The sequence below is a fragment of the Callionymus lyra genome, chromosome 11 (genome assembly GCF_982586985.1).
Source record: "Callionymus lyra chromosome 11, fCalLyr1.hap1.1, whole genome shotgun sequence".
NCBI lineage: Eukaryota > Metazoa > Chordata > Actinopteri > Syngnathiformes > Callionymidae > Callionymus > Callionymus lyra.
The window spans coordinates 17,996,934-18,016,048 of record NC_141828.1 but is presented as its reverse complement, the minus strand read 5'-3'; the positions used below and the strand labels follow the sequence as shown (position 1 = coordinate 18,016,048).

At 38.7% G+C, this 19,115-nt stretch overlaps 1 protein-coding gene across 3 annotated transcripts in view; it reads right to left on the bottom strand.

Moving 5' to 3' along the window:
• The window catches only part of gfra1a (gdnf family receptor alpha 1a), a 68,213-nt gene that overhangs the window by 12,125 nt on the left and 36,973 nt on the right, over window positions 1–19,115 (bottom strand). For all 3 annotated transcript variants that reach the window (XR_015713029.1, XM_087803379.1, XM_087803380.1), the window contains 5 exons: window positions 10,555–10,733; window positions 8,149–8,321; window positions 5,969–6,078; window positions 2,980–3,114; window positions 182–363 (listed from right to left, as the gene is read on the bottom strand). Coding sequence is in view for 2 of the 3 variants with exons in the window: in XM_087803379.1 (XP_087659505.1) it covers window positions 182–363; window positions 2,980–3,114; window positions 5,969–6,078; window positions 8,149–8,321; window positions 10,555–10,733 (779 nt within the window). In the remaining variant the exon portion in view is untranslated. The remainder of the gene's footprint in view (window positions 1–181; window positions 364–2,979; window positions 3,115–5,968; window positions 6,079–8,148; window positions 8,322–10,554; window positions 10,734–19,115) is intronic.

Here is a 19,115-nt window from a genome sequence, read left to right as displayed (position 1 = left end):
CTATTGTGTAACTGCAATACTGTCTGGCAACATGTGCAAGATGTCCACTACCATTGAGTTACTGTTTAAGCTGAAGCTACTGATTGATTAGAAAGAATTGATCCAAAACACTGACCATCTGTTGACCACTGTGTGTGTTTGTATAAACCTGTGTGTTTACGCTTGTCTGTTTGTGTCTCACCTGTAAACTCCCACAGAAGTGGTAGATGTTTGAATCTGTATTTATGTTGTTGTCAATGGCGTTGGAGTTGCGTTCCCGGTTCTTTTTGTACGCCGTTGTCGTGGAGGTGGTTGTTTGAACAGGTGACATGGGCTGCCAAACTCCCACGTCTGTCCCGTTACCAAACGCTTGGATGGCGTTACCTTGAGCAAACACACACAGATAAAGAGAAGTGATCAGTAAAAGTTTATGCAGTAGATTAGCTCTATGTCTCCCTCCTCTTCCACTCCACGTCGGCCTCTTTATGTCTTGTGTATTTCACACAATAACAGTTGACACTCACTTAACTGGTAAAACCTTACTTTACTCTGGCAGAAAATAGTTGGTCATAAACTAATCTCACGGGTTCAGCACCAACCCTAATCTGGTCATAATTTAAATGCTTGTTAGCCCCCATGTTCTAGTAAAACTTTATGTTCCGTCAGCAGAGAAAAAGACAAAGGAGAGTTAGATGGTCCTTAAACCACATTATCACTTCATCACATTATAAATTCACCACACAGTCAAAAAGGCGATTGCTGATGCAACTATTTACCATTACTGTCCATTAGTGGCCCTATTAATAGCTGCCTGTGGCTTAGATGTGGTAGACGAAGACACACACGTAAATATATACACAAAAACACACACATCATCACAGAAAATGATGGCTTGGTGTTTAAAAAACGTTTACAGTAGTTCCTTAACTTTCAAGTTTAATTGTTTCATTGCGTTTTTGTCAATTAAGTTGTGTTATTTTACATTGTATTCAGCACATTATTAAGTATCAAAGCAACAACACAGATGCTTGAAATGTGAATAACTAGTTACTAGCAGCTGGATGTGTCACTACCTAATATAAAAACTGTCCACGAAATTACTTTCCACAAGGCTGTGTGCTGAGCTCCCTCCTGTTCACCCTGTTGATGTACAACTGCTTAGCTATTAACTCAAGCTGTTGTATTGTGACACCATATTGGGCGCAACCAGTCCTGTCTGGTTATTGAGGCTCAACAACATGTCTTCTTCCTTAAGAGCTTGAAGTCATTGTAGCTTGGAAAAAGCTAAAATCTACTCGTCTGCCCCTTTCTGGTTTTCAAGAATTGTCTTCACATGTTTTTGAAGGGAACTACATAAGAAATCCAAACACTGAAATCTAGGAAAGGGTTAGAAAACCAGGAAACTTTTTGGACTGTCATAAATAATTTGTGCTCCCTGTTGGAATCCAGGGATTAGGATGAGGATCCTCTTATGCGTTTGGTTTGAAGATGCTTACCAACTTGAAAAACTGGTTTACTCTGGTCTACGTCGGAAAACTAGGTGTGGTGGGTCTTTTTTGCAACTGTGATTTATTATTTTCACTGTTGGATTAACTTGAGCTGCCTTGGTGCAGTGCAAGACTCATAACAGTTTTTTCAGTAAAGGTTTAGAGTGTTGCAGACATATGTCAGTGAAGTTTCTATACCATTTGTTTAATTGCTAACTAAAGGACTTCACTAGAATCTAACCACACATTGTGTGACGGTATGTTAATGCAATGTAAAATTTAAAGATGACCTTTCAAGTGTCCCCGATCAATGACTAAATTAATACTTCATATCACTCCATAGCAACATTATAAATGTGTAAAGTGCTTAATAGAAACACATATGTGTAAATGTCAACCTGTTAAAAAAGAAAACATCCCTGTGTTCCGTTACAGAAATAAATCAACCGTGTGTATAGGAAACAACTGTGTCTTCAGTGGAATCATCTGCTGGAGTGAACCCAACAATGATGTGCTTTGTCAAGTTATTGTGTTTTCACCTGCACCCCTGTGTAAAGAAGTAAAACCCATTGACATTTACAGTGTCGAGAGTCGACATGTGTGTTGTGTAAGTGTAATTTAGCATTCACAGGTGTTTTCTGAGGCGAGACTCGGGGTAGTGTTTTTATTCTAATGAGGCAGAGCGATGCTCAGGAGGAGGCCAGTGCATCAACTCTAACGGAGTGGGAGGCTTGAATTCCTCTGTCAACATGACGTGATAGTCAAATGCAGGAGTATTTTGCACGAACTTGTGTGCAGTTTCATGATACGCACTCTATTCTTGTTGTCTTTGTTTGGGTGTCTCTCCAGTGTATTAAAAGCAGGCCTCGCCACAAAGTTGATGCTCTTTCGTATATACTGTATGTGTGTGTATCTGCAGGAACCACAACTTTATTCTGGGAAAGGATCTGAAATTTTTCTCAAAGTCTATTGCATAATAATACATGTTTTAGTTCATGTACATTGGCAGGTTCTTGTGACCATGATGCCTTAAGGGTATTGCGTGAAAACAGGTTCAGGTTGCCTGTCATGGTGCAGACAGAAAGAGAGCGAAACTGTGTTGACCAATATGTGAGGATTGTCAGGATCATGAGCTTGAAGCTAAATGTTAATGGAGTCATGAATATTGTAGTCGGTGCCTATAGGTAGGGAGTTCAACAAGAGGAGCGAGGAAGTTCTGCAGCAAACTTGATAAGGTGGTATAAGTGATTTCCCAGAGGACAGAAATAATTACAGGAGGAGACTTCAATAGCCATGTAGATGAAGGGAACATAGAAGTTGATGAGGCAATAGGTAGCTCTGGGGTACAGGATAGTGATTCAGAAAGACAGATGGAGATCTATTGAACTACCATTTTTTTTTTTAAAAGGAACAATGAATAATTAAAGCCTCATTGAAGCACAATACAACATCCAAAACAATGCTGATTATTTATAAACTTTAGGTCAAGTGTTCATTGTATAGTGGTACTTACGGAGGCAGGTGTTTTCTGTGAAGAACTCTGTGAACTTGTCACACTCGTCCTTGTTGTTGCCGCTGTTGCTGCACTCACAGTAGGGGGAGACGCTCATCTTTGGGGAGCGGAGGTAGTTTGGAGTCAGCATTGTGCCTGATGGAGCAGAGAAATGGGTGGAGTTTACAATTTGGGGATCACTTGGATTGAAATGAATATTATTCTGTGTGTGTGTGTGTGTGTGTGTGTGTGTGTGGGAGTATGTTCACAACGGTTAAATGTAACAAGGTTATGTGAACAAGAAAGCATCAGATAATATTTGGTTTAAAAAAAAAGAAGGTTTAAAGGCAACTCTTTCCTGACTCCCTGACATGTTTCAAATGTTCAGTCTTTCTCTCAAAGTTGCAGTAAGTCCCTCATCATGACCATGTTTTGAATTTTTTTTTAAAGTTCTCCTCTGTCTGAAATCTCGGCAAACAATAGATAACGAGAGCGAAGTCCATTTTGATGCAATAGTATCTTCACTCCGCCTCCAGCAAGATGTAATCACGCCCCGCTTTGTTTATAGAACATGTCCCATGAAGGTGGAGACTGCAGAGAATGATGAAGCGTGGTGAGAATCCCAAATGCTTGACCAATCACCTCAGTGTGGTTGTGTTAAACACGTTTTTAATCCCAAGAAAAACTAAGCATTTTCAGTGGGCGGGGCTTAAGCACAAATATTTAAATTAACATTTTTTTTACAAACGGACACATAAACATGGGTACAATAGAGGTCCAAGATCTATTTAAAATACATTTCAATCAACACATTAGTTGCCCTTAACACTAGAAGTCCCAGAGATTAAAGATTGGAAATTAAAGGTGCTGAGTTTAAGATGAGTGCAAATTGAGAGTGGATTACAGAAGGTAAGATAAATACAATAACAATGTTATTCCTCACTTTTGGACAAATAAGCAGAATGAAATTCACCATTTTATTATTGTTACTTTCAATATTGTAACTTTCAGGTGGTTTGTCATTATGCTATCATTCAATGCAAACTATTGATTTCACAATAAGATAAGGTATCTTTTATTTCTTGGACCAGAAATTTAGAGCCTCCTTTTTTCTCACCGAGATTAATTCCCAAAAATTGGCCTCCTGCAAGGTATGCATCTGCACCGCAACAACAAGAGGCGTAACAACGATTTTCCGTTATTCTTTCTTGTCTGCTGAGGTGAATAAATGTGTGCAGAGGAATTAAGTTTGTTGTTGTTTAATAAAACTGGAGTTGGTGCTCCGGCAGACACACAAAATAAAATATGTGACTTGAAATGTGCATTAAGCTGTCAAAGGACCGCAGAGGCGCTCAGTTATCTCCCTCCTTGTGTGGCCGATAAAACGCGGTGTAATAAGAAAGTTAAATCATTGTTAGTTACGTGGTGGGTTTCTCTGGGAGGCAGGGCGCAGCTGAAACCGATGAAGAATTACCTTCAGATGCTCCACAAAGAGAATCACCTAGTCAGTGATTTCTGACTCCTGGATGCAGTACTTCCCCCCTCTCCCTCGCTCTCCTGCTCTCTGCATCCCTCACTCTATGTATGTTTGGTTGTGTTTTACTACCCACTAATTGTGATGTATTTTACATGGATATTGATTGTAAGAGCTATGTCAGATCTTCAGAATGTTTATCCTTTCTTGAAGAAATTTGTCAGGCATTTTATAGGGGAAATGACTTGTTTGTAAAGACACATCGGTCAGGTATGTTGGCAACAACCACATATTATTTTGTCATGTTTGTTGATAGACAGGATAACAACAATTGTTCTGCACCATAAAAAGGCAAACTATCTGAGTGATTTACACATTAGGTGACGATGTGATAAGTGAGGACATGTGGTTTGTGAGGAAACTCGGGTTAGAGAGGACATGCTGATTTGAAAGAACATGGTGATTTACGAGCAAACGATCTGTTTAAGGATACGCCGTTTCGTAACGGTATATTTTGTGAGGAGATTGAATTCTTTCTGAGGACAATCTGGTTTCTTTTTGAAAGACATACTGGCTTGTAATATAATTCTGGTATGTGAGGATGACCTCTTGTGTCTAGGTTTGATTTGGAAAACGTGCTTGATAGTTCCTCCCAAATTCTAAAGTCACTCATTTTCTTATCACCCTCATTTTGACTAAGGGTTGTGATTATTTAAAGAGTAATCCGCTTTTTAGAGTTTTTGCCTACCATTACTGTCTAAAATGACACACTCAAAACATACAAACATACCAGTGGTGCTCATCTGTAACGTCCATCTTGTATTGAAGCGTTGACAAGAGAAATTATTTAGGAACATTTTTAAAAGTCTATATTTTAATCTTGTTTTTAGGAGACTCTGCCAGGCCATCTGCTAGGCCAACTTCCTACACAGACAGGAAGTGCTTATTAGATAGTTAGTTGGAAGTAAATATTGTGAGCACTTCCAATCTACTGTCTACACTGGAAGCATTTGCTATATTTACCCGGAGTACCTCTTGCCTGTCAAACGTCCTGTCTGATGTTGGCCTAGCAGTGTCTGATAAAAACATGCTTAAAATATAGACTTGTTTCATTTTTTCCAAAACAATTCCTCATTTTGTGGTTACAAAAGAAGATGGAAGTTACAGACGAGCACTGTGGAAGTATGTGGAGGTTTATAAGTGTCTTTTTCGACTAGGGTGAAGATGAAGACAACTGAGCTCCAGTCGCTACATTAAAATAAACATACATTTTTACCTATAACTCTGAAAAGGAACAGATTACTCTGAAAATAATCCCAACCCTTAGTTGACATGAGGCTGAGTAGAAAATGACTGAAGTTTAAATTTTGGATGAACTATCACTAAGGATAGTTGGGCAGGCAGTCAACAAAGAAAGTGAAGAGGGAGACTATTAAACTGTCACCCGCAAGAGTCTTTAGCGAAGGATAAATGTAAGCTTCTGAAACAATCTAAAAAAGAAAGATGGTGTCAAGTTGTGACCAGTGCTTGACTCACCAATCAGCCCGGAGTACGCCAGCAGACAGTCTGCGTAGTTTTCCTTCAAGCAGCCTGAGAGAGAGCGTGGCTCAGACTGACAGTTCGAAAAGAAATCAGCCAGACGGGACCTGAGGAACACAAATGTTTTCATTTCAACATTTCCACTTTCTGCTCATGTTGATGTTCCGTTCACGCTAGGTATCAAATTATCACTACCTGCAACCACTCAGAGATGAGAAATAAAATTTCTATATGGGACATTGTGAAGGTGCTCAATACATAAGCGCTGACACTTTTTTGTTTACTGGAAGTCCACTCAACTGGGAAGCATGCCTGACGTCATGGGTCAGATATCACTGGACTGGAAACTGATCTCTGCTCGACTCCTTGTAATGAGGCTATTGAAGAAACACATCCGCACACCTTTACGGTGGGCTGTTTGCATCCTGGAGAGAACAAGACTAAGGCTAATTCTCATTTCCTGTTTGTTTATACAGCGAGTCTGTTCAGTCGTGTGTGAAATTGAAATGGACTAGAGGCTGGTAGGAAACTCAAGTGTAGTAGCTCAGGAACCTTAATCATATCGGTGTGTTCATTTGACCTGTCCATATGCTTCTGTGTGTCTTACTCTGTAACTTTCCCAAGTCAAGAGAGCTTCATTTCCTGAGTTAAATCTGTCATGCTAGCACAAGCGTGACAGCTCCACTGGTACTTCCCCGGGCCTTCACAGGTAGTGGCCAATTTTACTCAAACTATATTAGCAAAGAACCGTTTCTTCAGTCATTCAGATCTCCTTTCTTACATTTGTACGCAATACTTCTTCTATCCTTTGATAGGGCCCCACTGTTAAATACCAAAAACATCTGGTAAGTCTTATACGTTTAAAAATGTAGAAAGATCCCCTATCACTTCAAGACCCATGTTCGTACATGTGTACAAGCACAGACACACACATACGCAGTGAGACTTTCTAGCATATGTTGGGAGAAATTGACGACTTTAATCTTGCCACGTGATCTGACAAACGGAGTGAGGGCCAGCAGTTCTGGAGAGTTTCTGTTGAGCCTGAAGTGTTTGTCTGAGAGTGTGATGGATCCTCAGAACACCAAGGTAGGGGACACGAAGGTAGAGAAAGTGAAACGATAAATCTTTGTTGTCACACTGTTGTTGCTCAAACACGATGAAAGTAGGCTAAACATAAACACGGATGTATACACAGATACTCAATGTTGTTATTTATTTAGCTTGACTACCCACAATTGCAGATAACGGCACCAACACACATAATTACTTTATTGCAAGTTTAATTTCAGGTATAGTAAGTAGTGATTATTTTTTATTACCATGGTTATTCTCTCTCTCTATATGTTTTGTTCTTCATGTAGCCCTTTACCCCCACTTCTTACAAGTATTTCATTTTTCAGTTTATTTATACTTTATATTAAGTTTTTGCAACATCACTATTGAATTGATTTTCTGTGTCTCTGGTAAGTATAGACCTTTTCATCACGTATTAATAGTAATTTGTCAATTAGACATAACAACAGTGAAGATGAAAGTATACGAACTATGGAGCAAACAATATAAATAATAATGTCCAAGTCTCCTGTGAAGAGTTAACAAATGTTTTTTTACCACTATAAATCTGGTCAATATTGATTTTTCCTTCACTTGAAAAAACGAAAGTTAATTTTCTTACTTTTTCCATATTGAATTTATATATGCCTAATGAGCTCAACTGAACTTACTGCAACTTTATTTAAAAAATACTTTGAAACAACAGCTGTTGACACAAAGTGCTGAATAAGAACATAAATATTACGCAAAATAATACTTTAAAACACTAGGATAATACAATAAAAGCAAATAAAATGAGTAAAAATCAGGACAGTAATTTATGAATCTTTAAATGTTGATCAATTATAGGCACTTTTCTAATAATTGTAATACAAAAATACATCCATATTAATTGTTTTAATATTTTAACGTCATGAGAAGTAATCATTTAAGACAATTGGTGCTCACAGGCAACACTACACACTACACCTTCAGTAACACAACCCTCGGAATGATTAGTGATCTAGTTTGAATTGAACCGCTGAAGGAATGTTTTGCTGCAACAGGGAAATGTGGGGAAGATGGAGCATAATTAGATAGACCAGAATTCTGAATCGGTAAAGTGCGGTTTGTGCTCTGACCTGCAAATGTAATTGGTCTTGCACATCGCTTGTATCTCTAGGCAGTTGGGCTTCTGCTTTTCCTCGTAGGAGCAAACGGGGACGATGGTCTGGCGTCTGCGTTCTGAACAGGCCGTTTGGTCGGCCACTGGACACGAGCAGTACAACATGCCATAGCTGTGTTCTGCAGGAACCTGGAAAGAAGGGACAAAGTCATTAGTTGCATTGACCTGCAAAGGTTCGATCAGCATCCCCTATAGAAATGGAGTTTATGAATATGCTGACGTGGTCCTCCATGGAGCTTGACTGTACGTCTGCAATGATTTCATTTTCATGATACAATGTCTTCTTTTTTAAGGCCACTAGATGGCACTCAAGTTTGAAAATTATGCCAGGTTTCATTGTATTAGTGGATTAGAGCCAAATATTATAAAGAAGAGCGTATTGATAAAGGATAGGACCACAAGATCAGCGGGATGACTCGGCTCTTTATTGAAGAAATCGCAGCTCTCGAATTGACTACATATTTTGTTTATTAACCGCTGAGCATAATCAGCTCTTTCAAATCCTCAGAAATATCGGTCTCCGGGAGTCTTTTAGTCTCCCAAAGTTACATGATTTCCAGACAATCGAGGGCTATCTCCATTTACGTCTTTGAACCAGATGTTGGCCTCTTGGTGTCCTCTTACCCAGAGCCGTTAGATAACAATCTTTCTGGCGAAAACACATATTCAAAGATTTATTTTGTTGTTTCATATATGTACTCTCTACGTAATGTTTAGCTCACATGTAAGTTCCATCTATTGACCTTTAAACATGAAGACAACGTATCATGATGCAATGTCTTCACTATATCATGACGCCTCATCAACCCATCAGGAGATATATTGGCTCCAAACCCCTAGTGCCTCAAAGAACCTTCTCGGATGAAGGGTGAAACGTCTTCCTAGAACGCTACATAGTATAGTTTACTTCCTTTCGAACCACTTGAATGATTCAATGATTTTCTACCTTAATACAATATTTCCTTTAATTCATTGTAGCACATAATTGACAAGACCTGTCAGGAGAGCAAACAAACTATTTTGCTCTGCACTTGACTTCTTCACTCTTCCAGAAGAGAGGCCAGACACGGTGAAGTGACGGCTCACTTGAGTTGTTGCTGTGGACACGAAAAGAATGTCGTCAGCAGCAGTGGATCGTCCTTCTGATAGAAAACCAAACCACTCTGGATAACAATCCCGTGCCTCGTTGTGATTTTCATCTTCACAACTGAGCCTTTAAAACACGCTCGCACAGTCTCCTCTGAGACGCCATCACTCGTAATTACACATGTTTCTGATGGCAAAATCAATGTCGCCCTTGTGTGAGAGAACAATTTGATGCGATGATTTATTTTGATTCTGACAAGCATATCTACAATCTCTCGTGAGAAAGACTGTTTGATTTTTCTTTTTTTTTTGGGACATTTAGCTATCAACTATCAGAGCCAGTGCTTGTGTCTGTGGGGCACAAGTCTTCTGGGGTTAGTTAGTAAAATGTATCCATTGTGTCTTTGAATATGTACATAAAGAAAAACCATCACAGAATATATGTGGGAGGTTTGGTGATGCAAATTTGTGTCTCAGTGCATTGAAATATGGACTCAATCAATGTTGAAGAATATACAACAATAGAGATTGTATCTGATTATGAATCTATTGAGTTACACAATGGATGCAACACACAGTGAATTGGAATCTAGGCAACTTGTCATATAATTAATGACACTGTCAAGTTTTGAAAGTAAGCCAGACAATAGTTTATTGAGCGACTAAACTCACAGAAAACTTCAACACATGCACATTTATGAGGTCAATGACTGGTGCCTTAATGTTTTTTGGGGATTAAATTAAATTAGATTAACCACAGTCAGTTTTCTTGTTACCTATTTTCTGTAGTGTTTTTATATGTAAATCAAATTAAGAATTGTTTTTTGAACGTCTTGTCCAAAAGGGAAGCATAGTGAATGCGACATTAAGGAGAGTTTGTTCGTTGAATCCTTCTTTTGGCAACTTTACTGCAGATTCTAAACAGATATATCTTAATCATCAGACACAGACTAACGGATTAGAGTCACTGTAGCTGGCCCAGAGACATCCTTGTATAAAAGTCTCTTTCTTTTTTGCAACAGATATTAAAGCAGGGTTGATGTGTCTATTTATTACAATCATCTGCATGAACTTTAACACCAAATGTGGGGATTTACAGTAACAAAGAATAAACATAACAATGCCAATAAAATATAGTATTTATAAACTTTTAATTGAAATAAAGGTGTTTATTTATGTTTCCACCAAAAAATCTCTATATTTAAACATAAGAAACCTAGGATAGAGCACTTTTTAGTATTTTTTTCCTTTTAATCATTTTTGTGTGAGTCCTCACCTTGTCAAAGAACTGCCTCAGGGCCTTGTGGCACTTCCTCTTGTTGCAGACTTCTGCTGTGGACACTCGGCTGGTGCAAGGACTGATGTACGCTGACCGGTACTTCTTGCAGGTGTCGTTGAGGTTACAAGCTTTGGCTGCATTCAGACAGTTGTTCTCTCGAGCAACCGCAGGCTCACCTGTGGATTCCATAACAGATACATTAGAATCAATGACCTGGAAAAGTATCGTAGGTGATCGTCAATGAAAACCGATTGGTGATCCTGTGATTTCAAGCTGATGTGTCTGGTTGACAAATTGGTGAGCTTGAGTTTGCGACCAGAGAAAATGGTTAAGCTCCAGCTGATTTTCTTATGGAAAATTATTTTCATCCCCCTTAAAGTGGTGCCAACAGAAAAAAAGGTGTCCACTTTACATCCCGCTTTCTTGTCAAATTAAAGCAGCGACACGGCCACCACAGTGCTAAAACCCTTGACAATGATGGCACATTATAGCGTTTCCCTCATCGTGTAAATGGTCTTTACTTTTTCTTCAAATCTTTACTCAAATAATCCATGAATTTAAGTGAGAAAAAAACACAGTAGGAGGTATTATAAAATATCTATATAATATATTGCGATGTTCTTTTACACAATACTGTATCGATATTCAACAGCCCTGTATTGATTATGAACAAACAAAAACAAATGTATAGGTTTACAGCTAATTACAAGTTTATAGTTTAATTAAAAAATATATTCTATTTTTTACAATGACCATTTGTTTAGTTTTCTTTTGCAATTAAACTTCAAAACACCCAGATGGGAGCAGTTTATTTTATTCTCCGCTGCTAAATGAACTTTGTCATCTCCTGGGATCCCAGCGATGACTGAGGATGAGAGGGTACAGTCGACTCCAGGAGCTTGTTGGTGTTGGACTTGTTTTTTGTTCAAAACAATTGAAAGCAGTTATGAATTTGTCAACAGTCATGTTGTCTGCAACACAAGAGGAAAGTACTACGAATACATCACTGTTCCTACAGCATCCCAATATATCGTATCATTGGCATTTTTACAGAAATAAAAATTCAATTTCTACCATCTTAAATGTTTTGTTTTGACAAAAATATGGTATTTTCCTCCCAGTAAAAAGAGCCTGAGGCTCTTGACATGTCAAGATGCTAGTTTATGAAAAAAATAAATTAACATTTGTTTTTATCTGAGGGTTGGTCCATGAATATAACGCCTACATGATACCGGTCCGTGGTGCAAAAAACACCGGGGACCTCTGCCCTGCAACAATTGCATAAACATCCACTCAGATATTTTCTGCTTGTTCCCAGTTAACTTGGATGATGAGGCTGGAGCATTCAGTCAGAACTTGAAAAGACACAAGTGAATTGCAGGTCACATGGACAGGGAAAAGACATTCAGAGGAACGGAACGGACATTTCAGAGGTTGGCTGGACTTTGGCAAGTGTTTAGCTCAGCAGCACAGCCGGCTGTTCTGTATGGAGGATTTCAAGTTCTCACGTAAAGCTGTCATGTGGGTGTTCTCGCTTTATAAGGGCAATAGCTTTGCAACTGAGAAACTGTCATACTCTGCTACAGCATGCTTTTGTTTTGTTTAAAAACTTTCTGTTTTGACCTTTTTTACTTTGCTTTATAAGTTTTGCTGCACCTCAGCGTCTTTCCAAACCCCGGGTGATCGCCTGCTGCAGCTTTTAAATTAATCGGCTTGTGGAAGTTTCAAGATCAATTTGATCCTTGTACTGTGTTCTTTGGCCACTCTTTGCTTTCATTTATTATTATTATTTTGTTTATGGTTTTGAGCTTTTAAATCAATTTTGTTTGTTTTCGTTCCTCTACTTTCTCTGCACCGTTTCCTCTGACTGTCTTCCCCCATGTGTGTTTGATCACCACATTTCATTCTTCATTGTATTTTTGAGAACAGCCGGCAATAGTTGAGCTCCCACCTTGTGCAATACTTTTTAAACCTGTTTTGTGTTTCGTTGGACCATTGGGATCCTTTTGGACGTTCCCTGTTTCTGTTGGTTGTTTATTTCTGGACTCTCCTTCTTGCTTATCTATTTCCACCCCTTGTCTTGTTCATTTAAACCTAACAGCATCCCATTGAAAAATCTAAAAATGTACATACGTATGAAAAGTTTAAAAAGCCAAGGTCCCCTTTAAAAGAAAAGTGAAAATATAATATTTAAAAAATAAATAAATGTGGAACTCAAGCAATTATTGTTAGCCTAAATGTTGTTTTAAATTGAAATTGAATCAGGCCCTTGGGCCATGAACTGATCACACCAGTCAAAAGTCTCTATAGTGATGTTGACGATGTCGTCCTTTAAAGTTTTCTTGGTGATTCTCCAAAGAAAATCACAAGTCTGCTGCTATTTTTCTTAACACACAGACAGACATTTCCATCTGCTGAACTCTCTGCGCACTTCCAGGCAGATGGCTCTGACACACACCAACACCCGCACACACACACACCAGTAACACGACCACACTGGGTTGGGACCAGGGCCATCTGGAGTCCTGTATGCGAGAGCTGCCTCTCCCGCACATCGACCCCACCGGCTCCTCCATCATTCTGCGGGTTCATGTTTCGTACCCTGCCTCTAATTGATTATCTCATCGTCTGCTTCCTCCCGGACCCCCTTCCCTAATTTCAATGACGCGGGAAACAGCGGGGTCATATCCTGACCTCGGCACATCTCTAGATTCCACAGGTCCCATCGTCTCCTCAGATCATTAACCTCCTTCTGGCTCTCCATCATCATTATCCTCCATCTAAAGTCTCTCTGGTGATTCCCTGCCATCTTCCTGCTCTCTGTCACCATCTGTCCTTTGTTTTGGTGTTGAGCGCTAGTAGATGATCATTTTTCCTTTCAAAAGTATGAGCTCACATCATTTATTTTTTTTATCATGTCCATAAAAATAATGAGAAAAAAACAATTTGAGAAAAACATTGTACTAAAGGGAACAAATGTGTCGATTTAAGTGTGTTTGTACTAATTAGTATGTGTCTATTTGTACAAAAAAACTCTCTTCTAACAATCCCAGAAGCCTCCACCTCCAAGGCTGGAGGAGGTGAGTAGCACGTAATAACATCATTATGGTCTCCGCTCTTGTAACCTCTCATTCGCCTAGATTTCAGACGCCTAAATTCAAAAATTTGTCATGATTAGTGACTCGGACAGGAAGACTTTAAAGGGTTAAATTCAGGATGTTGGAATTTTACTTAAATGTGATGATTATTTTAACTTAAATCATCCAAAATGTAAGACGACCAACCGATATTGACTGCGTTTCCAAGATTCTTGTTCTTAAGGACTTAAGATGGCTCTAAAGAAGGGTTTAACTAAGAAGAAGTTTTATTAACGTTTAGATCAAGCCAAAGACTTTTCGAAAAAGGCTTGTATAGGCTTTTGGAACACCTTCATACATACTGTAGGTAGCAGGTGGAGGTCTTTAAGTTCAGTTTCATCCGTTTCCTTGATACCTGTGAATTGCTACAGAGTTGCCAAGTGTTTTTCATGTGTAGTTCTTGGTAAGCCCATACATTTTATGTTTCATTTGTTTTATTGGAGTGAAAACAGTTATAGTGTGTCTTCGTATTTTGTGATATTTAGTATGATAATAGGTGAAGAACAGTAAATGTAAAATGGTGAGTTTAATGTCATAGTATACACTTGTAAATGTAGAGCTATGTGGAAAAACGTATACGTGTTATTTAATAAAACTTACTTTTTTTCTACTCTACTGACGCCCTTTTTTCCTTGCACAATCGTCCACCATTTATCATTGAGCATTGTTACATTATTCCGAAAAGCGGAGAATATCTCAATTTCCCTGACACGACTCTGGGAGACACATTCTTCTTTCACCGCGTTTTTATGATCACTCCAAACTAGATCATAGCGCTTCTTAAGAAATGTGGAAACCCGGCAATTATCATCTGTACTCTGCAGCAATCATTAAACTTTCGACAAATAGGAAAAGTTTCCCATTGTAAAGAAATCTTTCCACCTAAAAGGCTGCAAGAAACTTTACTGAAACAATTGGCTATATGCACGGTATTCAAACAAAACCAACAGCTCAAGAAATTGTCAACATATTTGCAACAATGGGGGTGTAAGTTACAATTTCAAACACACATTTATGGGTGTATTATCTTTATTTATTACCTAGAACACCACATTTTTAAAAATTTGGAAATTGGGCCACACTCAGGCGAGTAAAGATTTGTACAAGTGAATTAGGATTGAGGTGAAAACTGTCCAATGACTTTAGCATTAGACTACATCCTTTGGTTCAAGTCCTTTACTAGTATCAACTCCCTCTTCATCACTTTATCCTGCTTCTTCCTTAAAAAAAAACAATCGCTGTTTTACACCAATTTGGTTTGAATCTGAGTTTTACGTCACATTCTTGGCCTCAACTCATCCAGGGTGTGGTGATGCGATTCACCCGGGCACCGTTTTTCTTCTCTGTGGGCAAAAATGTTCTTATCCTGGCTTTCAATAGACAAACCACAAAGGTCTGGTGAAAAGTGTCAGCAATTTCATGCTGTCCCCATGTTTCTCCTCAGTCACTGTATACACCACTAACCCTCTACACAGTCCCCATGCTGCTACCAGCCTCTGCCTCAAAGCTGTGTCACTTTGTTAAGAAGTGAAGCGGATGGAAGGGAAAATGAACATGTTTGGTTGAGAGCTAAGAAAGTGAGAGTGTGAACATGTCTTCCATCAATTCAAGGTCTGAGAACAATGAAATTGGAGGAATCCGCGTTGAGCTCCAGCTGGGATTCAGACTGGATGGATGTGATGAAGTTGGGGTGGAAATGTCAGAGTTGCAAACGGCAGACGTGGAAATAATTGTGAGGGGATATCAGCCAATATGTCTGGATAAGTCCAGTGTTGGGGGTGATACAGGAGGATCCAGAGATAAAGCTGCACTGCAGGGATCAATTACCAGGAAATGTGAGCTGCTGTTTGCTGTTCCAAGTGCTGGGTGGCTTTATTGCTCAGGGACGGTTCCGGACGAAAAGGGAGATTATTAAGAGACAGGGGAGAAAAACAGATAGTAGGACAATGCTTTTTTCTGCAACTGCAGCAGTTTCAAGTGAGGATGCTTTTTAAGTCCGTCCTGAGCTTTGATATATTACATCCACTTTCACCCCGCACCCACTTCTAAACTCAAAAGAAGTGCAAGAATCCTAATAGGTCAGAAGCTTAACATAATGAGAGAGATGAGGAATGAAACGTGTGGATCTGTTGGGAAATATAAAAGACTTGTCCTTCCACGATGATCTGCTGGTTTACTTTTAAATTAGGAGCTCAGCAACCCAAGCGCAGATTCTCCCCTCTCGCTTCACAACTCCAACAACAGATCGGATTCCCTATGTTTGTGTTAAATCCCCCAAGGCCTCCTGTGAGTGGATTGACTCATGAAGAGGTATCCAGACTATAGACCGGCCTGCTGAGCATACTTATAAATCAGTCACCGTTTTTCTATCTTTTCACTCCCACGGCTATGAGAGCAGAGACGGTTGGTTTATAATTGGTGTCAACCCATGTGAACGTTTAACTGGCAATAAGTGCTATGATGGATTTAACAATGTCATTTCGGTGTCACTAGGAATGTGAATACACTTGGCTTAAGTAGGTAGTTATACATTTCTGCGTATTAATAATTAAAAACATATTTAAAACAATTTTGCTACTTATTTTTTAAACCAAATCTTCAGGTATATGTGTTTAACTTGTCCATTAGTAAGCAATACAAAGAGATCAGGAAACAAGGGTGACAACTTTTGTGTTCTTGTGTGGTGTGTATTTGTGGCACAAGTTGAGAAGAACATTCACCAGAGCAAGACAGTGAGAAAATACAAGAGTAGGAGAGAGTGAGAGAGAGGGTAAGGGGGAGAGAAGGGGGGATGCTCTCCACTGTGATCAATCTCCAGCGAGGCCGATTTCATTAGCTGACTGCCAGAGTGAAGCTCTGCGGCTGAGAGTGGATCCTGCGTGGCCCAGCCGCGACTACATTGCTCTTTAATAACACCCACAAACTACTGTGTTTCTGCCCACGGCACTCATGGAACCAGTTGTTTGTTTGTTTTAGACTTCTGCGCTCATCAGTTTGTCCATAACAGACGCCGCGTCTGGACGGAATTGAATGCTTGTTAGCCATTAGACGACAGACTTTGTATACAATTACTCAGATCCGTGGCCATATATTTGAGACTTGTGAAGGGGAAAAGCTGAGCTGACGACTTATGACCACCCTGTGGTTTGACAGAGAAACCCGAGAGGTGCGCAAGTGTTCGATGTCATTAACAGAACCAAATCTTTGTTCCCAAATTGTCTGGCTTATGTGTGCGATTTGAATGTTGAAATCGAGCTCTACATGATGTTATAGTCCAATATGATAAGTGCTGCTTATCAGTTATCAGTTTTTATTCTACATACTATTAGAAAAAAAAACGGGGTAAGAGAGACCTTTTAAAAAAATGTATTATTTTATTTATTTTTTAGTCTGTGCTAGTTCTATTGTGAATTTTAAACGTTGGAATGTCTATGTAAACTGTTTCGGTACCTTATTTATTCCAATAATCACTGTTTAATCTCTTGCTTTAATGCACAAATTCAAGGAAACCTGGCATCATTTAACTTAAGAATGCGATCCAGTGGCCTTACGACACTGTATCATCATACACTGGCTTCACTACGCAGATGTATCATACAGCCTCATTAATATATCCCATCTAGTAACTACGAGACATATTGGATAGTAAGGTATATTTGGATCTACGTCAGGTCAGAATCTCAAGACGGAGTTCTAGCAGTTTAGAAGTTTCCATGTGAATAATTTTCAACCCTTTTGCTATCTCTGGGTCAAAAAACAAATGTGTTTGTGGTATCCCTTGTGATGCCTCTGGGTCAACTTGAAGCTTAAACGCATGTGTTTCCGGAGCTCTGGATCATCTTGACCCATAGACAACATAAGGGTTAGAAGAAAAGAATAGAAAAAAACATTTTGAAAACGTTCCTAGTCACCAGTTGCTAAGGACATCCTTGTTTTCAATGTAAAATTTTGTTAATTAATCCTAAAAACAACAAATATAAAATACCATGACCCATTTTCACAGCAGTGAGAACCTGATGAATGCAAAACATCAACCAATGAGCCACAAACAAATCAATACACTTAAAAAAGAAGGAAAGATACAAGTCTTCAAGACTTGAATCCAATAGATTCTAATCAATTCTCATCATAGTTTTTGATTTAAATTAATTGGCTTTTTATGTATTTTATGAGTCACCATATCATTAGTTCCGGTTAGGTATGGTCTGCACAAAAAAGGGGGATGATTGATCTTGAGACAAAAGACGAAACCAAGAGTTTTATAACTTAAAGGGGTCCATTAATGGCCAAATGTAAAAAACTATATCCAACACCTATAAACATTGTGGTATGTTACATTTTGAAAAAAACTCATCCATCCTTTCTGCTGACAGTTGCCGTGAGACAACCAGCTGTTCCAATTAATTATCTTTAGAGTCAACAAAATTGTAAATATTCCTATATAAATGGAGTAAAGTGCTGAAATCTCCGCTGTTCCCGTGTTCTATGAGGTGAGCTCATCTCTGTTCTTGTGAGTTACATGAGAAGCAACAATCATTCACTAATTGCTCCACCAGGGGCTACATCAGCATCTTGAAGTACAAGAGGACATCATAGCACATCTGATGCCTGGCTTATAAATGGACAAGCCTCTGGGCAGCAGTTTTCTCCTGGTTTAATATCTGTTGCCTCTGATTAATGATTATTATTCCTGTCACATAATAATTGTCTGTTACTCTCTATGCAAACCTCCGCCATCAAACATACTTTTTTTAATTTGTAAGAATGAGTTCATCAAAAATGCTCATCTTAAAAAAAAGAAGCAAAACAAATAATTGGTTCACAGGAAGTTATTATCAGAAAATATTTCTGGCTTGCATTCAAAAGGAACACATGAAACTGAGTTTGTTTTCTTTGCATTATTCATCTCGAACAGAAAATGTTTTTTGTTTTTTTTACAGTGTATCGATCACTGGGAAATAGAAATTGCTCACAAGTTACTAAAAGGCCACTGTTGCGATTGATACCTCCGGCAGCATTAGAATTGCTGCCGGAGGTATCAATCACTTCCGCATATCACAAGAAACATGTTACCTTAAAACTGTGTCTACAGCTTTTGTATGACTTGTATCGTCGTGATGTCGGAAAGATAACTTACTGTTGTTCCTGCTGCTTCTCGCTACAGCTCTATTATATACTATGTTTGCTTTAGAAGAAGATAATTTTGTATAATGGGATCAGGTTATTACATATTACATTGTAAAATGTTAGTTTAACAATGTCATCATGGTTCTTTTCTGGTTAAAGTCAAAGTGCCCTTTAAATTTTTCTTTCCTTGTTTATTTTAGACATAACTACACATAAAATAACCCTCTCGAAGCAAGCAAGATTTTTATTTAACATATGTTTTAAATCATGTAATCATATATAAGTGGTACTTTT